The sequence below is a fragment of the Rhinolophus hipposideros genome, assembly GCF_964194185.1.
Source record: "Rhinolophus hipposideros genome assembly, chromosome: 8".
NCBI lineage: Eukaryota > Metazoa > Chordata > Mammalia > Chiroptera > Rhinolophidae > Rhinolophus > Rhinolophus hipposideros.
In genome coordinates, this window is record NC_138054.1 from 66077389 (window position 1) to 66090836 (window position 13448).

Consider the following 13448-nt stretch of genomic DNA (forward strand, 5'->3'; position numbering starts at 1 on the left):
CTTCAACAGTCTGGTGAAACCTGTTTACCTTTCTCAGAATAATGGCTCAAAATGCCTAAAATAAAATATGATTACAAAGGAAACCGATTAATTATATTGAAATATGGTTAGCAAAATAATAACTTTGTAACATAGTAATCGATGTGCCTCTTAACATGTTAAATAAAAGGTCTAGTGGCAAGTCTGATACCTATCATAATTTTGAATAGTTGATGAGTTTAAATAAAAATTTGAGATTTTGCTACGTTTGTCACGTGATACGACTATATTTGTGATTTTTATTGATGGCAAAGTCACAGGTACTGTTAATGCTACTATGATTTGTTGTCTACTTTCATAATTAAAGGGAATGCTAAATTTCAGTTGCAAGTTAGTGGAAATAAAGAATGTATTTCCTCCATCCAAATTTATTGACCTCTTTTAGCTCCTGAGGGAATGATGGCTCTGGTGAGGCCATTTGAAACAATAGTCTTGGGTGGAAGGACAACACCCTTACAACATCGCTTTTGTGTGGCAAAGACACCAGTCTTCTCTACTACTAAGGCTGGTATTTTGCAGCTACCACTCAGTTACTTCAGTTTGCTACTTCAGAAGCAGTTCGTGTTTTTTCAACCATGCAAGGCTTTAAATTATAGGACTCTTAGCTTAAATTGCAGACCATAGGCAGGGAGTACCTCATTTAGCAAATCTGCATGTTTTCCATCTCTGCTTGCAACTCTAATTGAAGTTTATTTCTCTCTTAGGACTTTAAGTAGCAAGAAGGAGCCAACAACACATGCCAACATTCTAAATTTTCCCTACATTTCTCTCCTTGCTATAGCCTCTGGGTTGGCATATGGTTTGCTTGCCAACTTCTGTAGATGACAGTTTGACCCAATCCTTCATCATTGTTTAATAAGTGTCACCAGCTTTCCAACCTGTGACATTAGAATTCTTAATGTTTGCCTCATTGACTCCTTCTTTAATAAGAGTGTCTTATTTTGGGTTCTATTACTTGTATCACCCCACTTCCATGTCCCAAATCCTATGTTTGTTAGGAATTAAGTTCACCTGCTGGTAGAGATCTTTTTATAGTAGTTAAACACATAAAAAGTCTGGAATCAAGTAAGCAGTTCAGGGCTGGGATGGCAGCTTCACACACAAAAAGTCAGGGATCAAGATTTCCTTCTGTTTGCTCCCATATCCTCAGTGTGGCTTCCATTCTCAAAGATCTCCTAATGGCGGAAGTTGACTGCTGGAGCAACAGTTATTATGTTCCTATTCCAGAGGGCAGGAAGGGCAAAAGGTGCAATGCCATCCAGAATAAAATTGGGGTTGTATTCCTAAGGAAGAAGGTAAAAACAGATATTAGCTGGCAGTTAGTGGTCTCTGCCATAGACTTTGCTTCTGGTTGCCTTGAGTGCTGAAATGCCATAAGTAAAGTTATATATTATATAAAGTATATATTTAAAAAAAGTATGTCCCCTGAGATGCATGTGACCAGAATTACTCCTGTGGTAATTACCAGGATTTTTTTTTTTTTTTTTTTTTAGTTCTCGGTTGCTCAATTTTTCACATGCTGCCAAGTCTTAAGATGAAATGCCAAGTACCTGGAATGGAGTGGGAGGACTCAGGAATATCTAGGTCACATTATTACCCTCGTTATTCTTACTCCTTATATTTTTCTTGATGTGTTCTCTTACCTCCATTTAGGGAGCCAACAATATTTCTACCCATTTCCCCACTTTTTGAAAACTTTTTTAGTGTTGTCTACTCCTTGGGAGTTAGGGAAGTTGCAGATGGAGGCCAAGCAATGGGCCAGAAGTAGCTAAAAAGCGTATTTGGGGTCATGTCAGTGGCAGTTTTATAAAGGAGGACCATCCTCCCCTCCTCCATGTCGTGACTTAGTTTTGAGTTTTTATATCTTGATGCTCTTTTCATTTTATGCAGAAAAAATTCCTCATGGAACTTCTTTTACCATGGAACTTCAGATACCATCATACATTTAAGAACTTCAGATATAAGTGCTCCATGTTTGCTTTGTCCTACAAGTAATGTTGTCTTTTTATCTTTGCTGCCATCTTCCCTTTTTCCTCCGCTATTTCAGTAGAACTGTCTCTGTTCCTGTGTAGTACTAGTCAGTCTGTGCTGAGTCATACTTTTTCCCAATTCATAAAGGATTTTGATCCTGTGATTATTCTTACTTCATGTTAGTGAGTCCTCTTTTCTTTCACCTTCCCCTTTTAGGTTTTAAATGTGTATGATCTCACTTGTTTTGGGAGGAGCACCCACACCTTCATTGGATAGTCACTATTTCAGTCATTTAACCACCATTCATTGACCCTTTATCTACTATGTTACTAGGCATTGCGGAGACAGAAAAGAATAAGAAAATCACTCGTCACTACACGTAATACTCCCTCCATAATATCTGTGATCTAGCCCATCCTTCCAGAAGGGCAAAAATGAGCCCTATTCCATGCATAGGGTACCTGAGGTTAGAGAGGTAAGGAGGTCCTAAAAGATCACACAGTGCATCAGGGACAGAGCCGAACTCACACTCAGGAGAGAAAGGGAGGCTCAGAGAGGGTCACTGAATGGGATTGTATGAACAGGCTCTCAGCACTGCGTGGAGTTCGTGGAGACCAAGACAGATGTGATCTCTGCCTGGTGGAATTCACACGCATGTGTGACAGGCAATAACCAGTACACAAAGGAACAGGTTGTGACCAGCACTGTGGAGGTATCGGTGACTGGAGAGGATACATTGGATGCAGTGGCCAGGGAAGGCCTTTGCGCACAGGCCACTGAAGCTGAACCCTCAGGGGTGACAGGCGTGTTCTGGAGAGGAGAGAGCCTAGCACAGGTGATTGTCACGATGACGGAAAGAGCTTGGTTGCTTGTAGAAGGAATGGAGCCCGCTGTGGCCTTCAGGGGTGCCGGGAGAGGCAGAGGCCAGGAGTTTGGGATTTATTCACAGTGTGGTGGGGAGGTATAGGGCGTCTTAGCCTGAAGAGTGGTGCCTGGCTGTTATGTGGGGTTCTGATCATGGGGAAAAGGGGACTGGGGAAAGCCGTTAGGAAAACCTGATCTTGGGAAGAGTGAGGAATGAAGTGGAGACTATTGGAGGGATTCAGGACTTGTTTAGGGGTGCATGGGCTTGCTGATAGACTTTGGGGGAAAGATGAGCACTGCTGTGAAAATATTGAGATAAGAAAGACCAAGCACCAAGGTGGAACCCGGGGAGCCCCTCCCCCTCAGTCCTGGACCAAAACTACACCTCCACCCACACAGTTCCAGAGGGCCTGACATTTGTTAACCAGATTTCCATAACCAGATTCCTCAGACCCTACCATCTGTTCTTTTATACAAGTGGACTTCTGTCATTACCATTCCAGTAAGAGGTTTCTTTCTCAAGTTACTGATGATCTGGCCAAATCTAATGATCATTTTTTGTGTTCTCGATGCTTAATGGAGAACTACCGCAGCAGCCAACCTAAGCACCAGCAATGGAGGCATTTTTTACCTCACTACCAGGAATATATAAAATTTGATAAATTGCAAATAAAACAGAAGCCCCGTTTTTTCAGAGTTTAATTTGAGAGAGATTTTATTGTGCGTTTCAAATCTGCTGTAGCCTAACTGATGAAATTATAAGCAAAACAGTGGAATAATTCTTACGATGTCTTCGATGACGAGAGGCCGTCTTTCCAGCCTATTTAAGATCTTCACTTTCTTCAAGTTTTAGCTGAACTCCTTTCGTCTCTACCTTTTTTTCTCTATCTCTTAAGGCTGCAGTCCGTGCTGGCCTCTCCCTCTTCTGAACCATTACGGCACAGAGAGCTCAGCCTTGTACTCTTTCAGCTCTTTGTTGTGTTTGACCATCATAATTGGACTATGAGGTCCCTGAGGGCAGGAATTTTATCTGTGTGTGTGTGTGTGTGTGTGTGTGTGTGTGTGTGTGTGAAATCTCACTCAAGCATAGCTCTGTACATGTAATTATAAATTCTTGTTAAATGTTCTAACATATTAGGTACCTACTTATTGTATTATATTACTGAGACTCGTAAAGTCACAATTAGTGACACTAGTAAAAGGAAACAAGTTAAAGATAGTTCTCCATAGGTGGCATCTGCAATATCAGTTGTTTTCCAGTTTGGAACATGCTTTTATATTCACTTTGAAAATGAATGTGACTGACTGCTTTGGGAATTTGAACAAAATATAGTTACTCAGTGGAGACTTAATTGAGGCAAATAGGATGACAGCATGGTATAATAATAAATGTTTAGACAATGAAATGTGACTAATAATAGCAGCAACTACTATTATCACCACTGCCACCATTAGCTAACATTTACTGAATACTATTTGCCAGTCACTGTTCTGAGAACTTTATATTAGTGAAGTAGGTACTATATTGTGCTCGTTTTACAGATGGTGTATGGTAGAAAATCTACTGGATTGGGTATCAGGTCTGGGCCCTAGTTTTAGTTCTGTTAACTCTTGTGGGAATTTGGGTAAGTCTTTAACTTCAGTAGACCTTAGTTTTTCATCTTTAGATTGAAGGCATTGGTCGGTCTCTAATCTTAGGGTACTTTACTCACTCTCTTGACATTCTGTGATCTCTGAATTATCTTGTCTCCTTGTCCCATAAGTGCTTTTAACTTATTTCATGCTGAGAGCAAGCATTTCTGGCTGAGATAGAGCAGGCTGGTGATATTTTGTTTTACATTTTTTTCCCCCCAAGATCTCTGAAGGCTCTGTATAGATGAATTTAAACTTCAGGTTCCAGAGAAATTCATGTAATAGAGATGGAGGTAATTTGAGAAAATGAGAAAGGTAAAACTGGATCAAAATATCTGAAAAACAAGACACAGTAGGACTCTACTTGCAGCACAGATAGAATCCTCATGGTTGTCTCTTGATTTATAATTGCTAGTGCTTAATCTAGTTTACTTTATAGTGCATTAGTATCCTCCCAAGATACCCTTAGAGTAATATTATTAACTACCACTTATTGAATATTTCTTTGTGCATGTTATCACATTTAATTCTCAAAGTAATGTTTTAACTGTAGGTACTATTATTGTTTCATTTTACAGATGAGAAAGCTGGGGTTTAGAGACATTAATTAACATTTTCATGTTCCCACAGCTAGTAGCTGGTAGAATCAGTATTTGACTTCCGGTCTGCCTGAATCAAGAGCCTGTGTTCTTTATTCTATATTGCCTCCCAAACACATGCCCCCAGGTTGCTTTTTGCCTGCAGCCATTTGGGATAAGGGACATATATGGGATTTTCTTAGCCACAAATTCTTTTCTTTTGACTTAGGTACTTGAAGTTTCTTACTTTGTTTTCTCTTTTTCCTTTATTTTGATATCACTTAGAAGTCTTCATTCATTCTTTTCTATAGTCAGGATCACTATTCTTGCTTCTTTGATCCCAGGATAGAAAGGTTTGTACCTTCTATTGAAAGTCAGTGATTCCAGTGTGAAGTGTCAGACCTTGTTTCTGTATTTTTATCTTTAATTCTTAGAACAGCTTATCCCTTCTCCAGAATGTGTGTTAACCTGGCAGATTTTTCCTTTTTTCTTTCTTTGGGTGGTATCATCAGAATTGGCTTGGAGTGAAATTTATTACAGAACCCAGATCACTGATGTTTGTTTAAAGCATTAAGCCTGTCCACAAGCTTTTAATGCTTCTTTTCTTGCTGTCCATTATGTGGTTTAATCTCTCATATCCAATGCTTCCAGATCTTTAGTTTTCTTTTCCCCCCTCTCCACCTCCCCACCCTCCACTCCCCCGCCCCCCACTCCGGTTCAAGCTGTTGTTTCTCAGTCTAGTTGTGTAGGACACAGCTCCCTGGCCCATGCTGGCGTTAGGAGCTTTGTGCTTCCCCCGGCTGTGGCAGTCGGTCGCCGGTCGGCCACTTACGGCAGCTCTCGCCAGCTGCTGGCCACTCACGCTGGCCACCAGCTGCTCATGGCAGCCCACGGCAGCCCACGGCAGCTCACAGCAGCCCACGGCAGCTCACAGCAGCCAAGCTCCAGGGAGAGCTGTTGTCCACAATCTTAGCTATAGAGGGCGCAGCTCACTGGCTCATGTGGGAATCGAACCGCCACCTTGGCGTTACGAGCACGATGCTCCGACCACCTGAGCCACCGGGCGGCCCTAGTTAGTTTTCCTAAGCTTGTTCCTTGACTTTTTTTTTTTTTAAAAAGGAACTGCCTGGTTCTGTCTGTCCTCCTTTTCTCTCCATCAGTGTTCTTGAGTTTGTGTTCCTTTTTTCGGTCAACTCTACCTTCCCTCTGTGCAATTTCTGTGCCTATTTCTCAGTTACTTCTCTGATCTCTTGCCTTCACTTTACTTTTGGTGTTCTTTTGTTTGTATGACTCCCCTAAAATTGTGTGAAAAAAATGCCAGGTATACAGCCTTAAGTTTCTAAAGGCCCTGAGGTGTTAGTAAGTAGATTGACATCAGAACCACATTGTGTGTATGTGTCATTCTGTATCTTAAACATTTTAAAACCAAATTTGTTGTTTTGGAGAGGGAAAAAAAAAGAAAAAAGATTGGAAATGTTGATTTCTTAAATATTTGGTTGGTCATTAACATACTCAATCTTTTTCCTCCAGATTTAACTCAGGTTTCCCTCACTTTGGAACTCGTAGATTTGTGAATATTGGCTGTTTTGAGAAGCAGGGGTTCTTTCCTTGATACTGACTAAGGAGTCTATTTACCTTCAGGATGACATCTGAACTGGAGAGCAGCCTGACATCTATGGACTGGTTACCACAGCTCACCATGAGAGCAGCCATCCAGAAATCGGATGCTACGCAAAACGCACACGGGGCAGGAATTTCCAAGAAGAATGCACTCCTTGACCCAAATACCACCCTGGACCAGGAAGAAGTCCAACAGCACAAAGATGGGAAACCTCCATACAGTTACGCCAGCCTCATTACATTTGCAATTAATAGCTCACCCAAAAAGAAAATGACGCTCAGTGAGATTTACCAGTGGATTTGTGATAACTTCCCATATTATAGAGAGGCTGGCAGTGGTTGGAAGGTAAGGATTTTATTTAAATTATTTCTATGCTGTACGCAATAACTATTGGCTTCTATTGAAGATAAAACTCTGTGGAGGCTTATATGATTAAAGATGAAATACTGACCGCTAGTCATTTTCAGGGTGTCAAAGGAAATTAAGTGTTTTTAATTAGGTGAATAACTTTATTTTTGGCAGAATATTAGCTTATTAGAGCTTTATATGTTATGGGACTGACATAGTATAAAGTACGAGCAGAGATAATGTAGCATTCACTGGAAAACAGGTAAGTTGACAATGAGTCTAAGATAAAAAACGATGTAGTATTTCAACTGGTACAGTTTTCATCATCCAAGATTTTTAAAGGTTTTATGTTGAAGGAATTTTAGGTTTATAGAAGAGTTACATAAATATTACAAAGGGTTTCCATATGTCCTTCATCTACATCCTGTATGTTAACATATAACCATAGTACAATTATCAAAACCAAGAAACTAATGTTGATACAATACTTTTGACTAAACAGTACAGTTAACTACTAAGTAAATTACAGATTTTGTTCTGATTTTGTTCTGTTTTTCTACTAATGTGCTTTTATGTTCTGGGATCCAATCCTTAGTTATGTCTCTTTAGTCACCTTCAGTTTATAACCGTTCCTCAGTCTTTTCTTTTATGACCTTGGCATTTTTGAAGAGTCCTTGTCAGGTATTTTGTAGAATGATCCTCAGTTTGGAAATGTCTCATGTTTTCTCATGGTTAGAGTGAGGTAATGCGTTTTTGGGAAGGTGATGTGCCATTGTCTGTTTGGTGCACTTGATGTCAGTGTGTCTTATTACTAGTCATGTTACCCTTGGCTCTTTGGCGAAGGTGATGTGTGCCGGGTTTCTCCACTATAAAATTAGCTTCTCAGTTTGTAAAGTATAAAATATTTTGGGGAGATACTTTGAGAGTATTCAGGTATCCTGTTTCTTCTTGAACTTTTGCTCGTTAATTTTAACATTCATTGATGGATTATAACTACAGCAATTTTTGTTTTCCAGTGGTGATTTTCTCTTTTTCTTCGTTTCTTATATATTTATTAACTGAGATTCTTCTGTAAAGAAGACCTTTCCCTTTTATTTATTTGTTTATTTAGTCGTAATAGTACGCACTCATGGATATTTGTTTTATTCTTTGTGCTGTCATTGTCACTCAAATTATTACAGCCTTGGCCATTGAGAGCTAGATTGGTTCCTGTGCCCTTTTGAAATGACCCCATTCTTTTTGTTGGTTTAGCACTTCTTAACTTTCTGACATCACAAAATGTTCCAGGCTCATCTTGTACCTTCCCTGCTGCAGCCCTAGAATGAACTAGTTCCTTAAGAATCCCCAGTTCCTTATCTAGTCTTATAAATGTACCATCAAATTAGTTACCTACCTAATTTATGTTATTCAGCAGACAATTCAACAACTTTTCTTTTGTATCTACACATTTTACGTTCACATTCTTACATAGGAATTAGCCAGTTGTGTGCTATGTGGGGTGTATGTGCATGCACGTGGGAGAAGGGGTTTATAGAGTGGAAGGTCTGCCATCACGTGGTAGTTAGACTTGTTTGTCTTAAGCCTTCCTGTCTCAGCACCTTTGTCTTTTTTGACTAGATTTATTAAAGACATTTACTGGTTTATTGTGCACCAACAATGTATGGTGCTCTATGCCAGAAAATAAACTGTCTTAGGGAAGGGATTTTTATATCTCTCTCTCTGTTCCATGCCCTAGAGTAGTGCCTCAATTTGTAAGCCTCAGTAAATGTGGTGTAAATGAAAGCCTGAATCCTGGCCCCAGACTTCTTTCCTAGCTTTAGTTTTTGCTAGTTCCCTCTTGATGTATTTCTTCTGCCTATCTCACCCTAGTAGCTGTCTCTGGAAATAAACACTTCAATTTCTTTCTTGCTTTTGTTTTTCGCTTGATTGTCCTTGGACTTTCTCTCTTCTGTCCTTTTTCCAGTTGGTATTATCCTGTTTATTCTTTCAGCTCATATGTTACCTATCTTTTCCCTACAGAATTAATCTATTTTGTACTTCCATATGCTTTATTAATAACACTGTTATAGAACTTAAAGATTTTGTTCAGAGATCTTGTTTCATTAGTTTTTCTTTCTGTATTCGTACTCAGGTGATAGCTGCTTTTATTTTCTGTGTGCCAGGCACTATATACTAAAGTGCCTTGTATCATTGTCTGCTTAAGCCACACAACAGCCTTATGAAGCAAGTACTATTATTTTGCAAATTTTAAAGATTAGAGAAGTAGCTTTCCAGAGTTTCTCAGCTGGAGAATGGAAGAGCCAAGATTTGCTATGAGAATGGAAGAGCCAAGATTTGCTATGAGATTTGGTAGATTTGGAGATTTTAAAGCTCATTGTCTATTTGTTTGTTTGTTTATTTTTCAGTTACAGTTGACATACAATATTATACTAGTTTCAGGTGTACAACATAGTGATTAGACATTTACATAATTTATATATAACTGATCACCCCAATAAGTCTAATAGCCATCTGACACCATATATGTAGTTATTATGGTATTATTGACTATATTTCTTATGTCAAAGCTCATGTCTCAACCATTACAGAGGGCCTGTAATTTTTAAAACACTGCATAAATATTTATTGAATTTAATTTGCCAAGATAAACTCTCTCAACTGGCTGGCTCAGTGTGAGAAGTGATTGTTAACAGTGTACTCTGAATAAGAGTCCACTGTAACAGAATATTTCAGTGGAGGAAATGTGTAATAAAATTTGACCCATGTATCAAGAAACATCATTTTAAGCAGGTAGTAGTGATCCATCTAAGCTGTGTTTTCTGGCTTTACAACTGGGCACTAATGTTCAGTAGACTCCTTTTATCAAGATTTGGGATGAGGGAAGTCTAGGAGATTTTGATAAACCTGTTTAGCACTGGAAAAACATGGTGGTTAGGGAGTAGAAATGCTCAAAATTTGAATAAATGGCTTAGAAAGCCCATCAGGGATTCCTGGGTGTATATCATTGTAGGGCCGGATGGGCCAGACAGGCGACATAAGTGAGTAAAGCAAAAAGGGTACAACTAAAGAGTGCATGTCTAATGTAAAGAGTGTGTGCCTAATGTCTGTAGAGCCGCTGTGCTCTAGTCTCCTGTTGCCTTTTAGGGCATATGGCAGATCTTCCTCCCCTCCCCTCTGTCCCCAGGAAAGTCAGAAACTTGGATTTTTTGCCCAATTTCCCTATTTTTAAATGTCGTCAACTAATTCCAGTTTCCTTAAATGCTGTGCAGGCAAAACATAAGCCTGTCTGTTGGGTTCAGCCTGTGGACTATAAATTTGCAGTCTCTGGTCTAGGTTATATCCTCCTCTTCTCAGCTTATTTAGTCTTCCATTTATTAATTTGAAAAGGATTTATTTACTGTATACACTTGTGCGCAGTATGTTAGGCTTTGGCAGTACTAACAAACCTAGCACAGAGCCCCTAAGGAAGCTCATAATCTTTATTGGATGAGGGGGATATGTATAAAAAAATAATTATGATGCTGTGTAAAAAGCTCTGTAATAGAGAAATATAGAATGCTGTGCTATGAAGAGTTGATTAATTGGGCACACCTACTGTGTGTAACCCATAAAAATATCCATTATATACATGACCTAGTAAAAAGTATTTAATGAAGGGTATAGTTATAATTGCTGTGAGAGTTGAGAAGAATTTACGGGAAGTGTGATGAGGTTTTAAAATGAGTGGCACAAAGACTAAGTGCTATGAGAGTACAAGGAAGGGAGAAGCATGAGGAAACTATTGAAGTGGGATTTAGCTGTATTTGGAAGAAGAGTAAGATTTGGGCAGGTCATTGGAATAGCTCCTAGGAAACAGTTGGCTGTGGGGTTCTTAGGAGAGAACCTCTTAGTAGTATGGGGGCTCTCTTAGTAGAGAGCAGAAGAGTTGGGATAGAGCCAGAACATAGAGATCCCTTGAATATACTCGTATGAATGCCAAGCTGAATAGCTTGGTCCAAGTTTGGTAGGAAATAGTACGTAAAGTTCAATTAAGGCTCTCATTTATCTGTCTGATCTCAGCTTCTGCTGAAGTGTAAGTCCTCCTGAGCGTGCCAAATCCAATCTGCTGCATTTTTTGCTGTGCTGGCCAGCCCAAGACATGTCTGAAACTGGATTAGAAGCAGTTACACAGTTTCAACTGGAAGATGTACGGTTTAGATACAATGAAAAAAGAGTGGTGAAAGGGGAGATGTGGAAATGGGGGAGAAGGATGATCTTGCTTTTAGAACTAAAGATACACCAGCGACATTATCTGGTCCGTTCTATTGCTTTAGGCAAACCGTAATATTTCCAGGATTGCTGCTTCATAATTATTGTTTTTAAAAAGTTTCTATCGTTCAATTTTAGGTACCTAGAACTTGCCATGATCAAGTTCTATTTTCGTTTTCTTTTTGTAAACATAGAAATATTTTGAGCATTTCAAATGGAGACAAATAGAAACTGATTTTTCTCGTCCTTTGTTCAGGTCCTCTCTTCTCAGGTTTTACTTCCCATTCACTGTTCTTAGATTTATTTAGCACACTCACACAATCTGCTGCTCACTGTATCTTCTTTGGATATGGAGGGAGATGGGTTAGGGAAAAATGGGAGGTCATCTAGAAGTTAGGAAGTTCCTTTGTATTGGTTGAAGAAGGGTGGAAGAAAGATCCTAAAGCCGTTGTCAACCACCTTTCCAGAAATGCAGAGCCAACTAAAGTCACCCAGAGGAGAAAACGTTGCCATGGTCACTCAAAAGGATTCAAACAGAATTTTAACTTTTAGGTAAAACTGTTTCATGCCAGGGCATTGAAGGGAGATTATATATTAAAAGTAACTTTTTGAATATTCCATAAGAGTTTAAAAAACACTTTTTGAATTTTCCATAATTGAATGATTTTGTAATCTGAGCTATAAGAAAAGGAATTAAAATTTTTGCACTATTCATCTTACTAAATAAGATTAACCTATTATGTTACTGGAGTATAGGGTAATTAAAAAAACACAAAAGAGTGGTATGTGTATATTGGGGTGCATTATGCTACTTTTTATGTGGGGAAAAAATAAAAATGTATTATGTATTCACTTGCTGTTGTAAAAAGAAACCTATGAATAATAAACTTAGAAATGTAATACACATGGTTATCTATAGGGGATTGATGGAACCGAGATAGAAGGGACATAGAAGGGTATAAGATTTTGAATATATCTACTTATATAGTTTTGAACCATATAAAGGTTTTACACATTAAAACAAAAACACACCCAGAATAAATAAATGTGTGTGTGTGTGTGTGTGTGTGTATGAAAAAGGAAACCTTTAAACTGAATAAAAGCAGAAACAAATAAGCTTTACGTCATATCAAATGGGCAGTGTAATCACACAGAAAAAATAATCGAGACACTTTGGAAAAAGCATTCTGACTGTACTTTCACGGGATACATACAAGGTTGAGAAGAATTGCAAAGAGATCACGAACTTTACTTAGTAGGTTTGTCTTTGGTAGTGATATTTTGCTAGAGTCAGTCTTTACCTCCAGGAACCCCAAGAAAAGAAGTTTGGAAGTTGGGAGCGATTCTGAAACTATTTTATGTGCATAGTAGGATAGAATAAATGAGTGCATGTGTTGTTGTTTTGGGAAATCAGGGCTCTAACAGTACAAGAAGAGAAATAACAGGTAGGAGTGTGGTCATTGATTTGAATTGGAGGTGCCTGTTTAAACTCAAGTTTAAAATAAATATCACTTAGCATGCTTTTAAAATTTAGATTCCTGGGTCACAACGCCAGAGATTTTGAATTTAATAATCATGGATGGAGCCTAGGAATCTGAATTAAATTCATCTCAAGTGATTCTAGTACAAATAGACCACATTTGGGGCTCACATTTTCAAAGCCAAGCAATATGCCTTGATCCGTTATTTAACTTGAGCCATCTTTCTCCAGGTTAACCTGGCCTATCCTAATTATTTCTGCCTCTCTACTTTTCCTACTTCTTTTCTTTGGGTTGTTAGAGTAGAGTCTGCCCAAGATGTGAGATCTGAAGTAATGTCTTTTCTTCATTGTGTGTGTGTGTGTATACACACACATATATATAAACACACACACACACACACACACACACGATGTGTGATAAAAAATAAATACAGTGAATGTTTAAATTAAAAAAATATATTACAATAAAAGACACATTTCTATTAATCCCCCTCAAAGTACTCCCCCTTTCTTCGAACACACCCACATTTCTTGCCACTTTCTGAAGCAGTTCTGGAAGTCCTCTTTCATGAGTTTCTTTAGTTGCGCTCTTGTGGCGGCCTCGGTGTCCTGAATCATTTTGACTGGGGAAGAGCCAGAAGTCGCACGGTGCCAGATTCGGGAATAA

General features: G+C 38.8%; 1 protein-coding gene across 5 annotated transcripts in view; it reads left to right on the plus strand.

Moving 5' to 3' along the window:
• FOXJ3 (forkhead box J3) overlaps positions 1-13448 on the plus strand; it is a 125288-nt gene that overhangs the window by 43265 nt on the left and 68575 nt on the right. For all 5 annotated transcript variants that reach the window (XM_081057827.1, XM_081057830.1, XM_081057828.1 and 2 more), the window contains exon 3: positions 6726-7050. In XM_081057827.1, coding sequence (XP_080913953.1) covers positions 6726-7050 — 325 coding nt within the window. The remainder of the gene's footprint in view (positions 1-6725; positions 7051-13448) is intronic.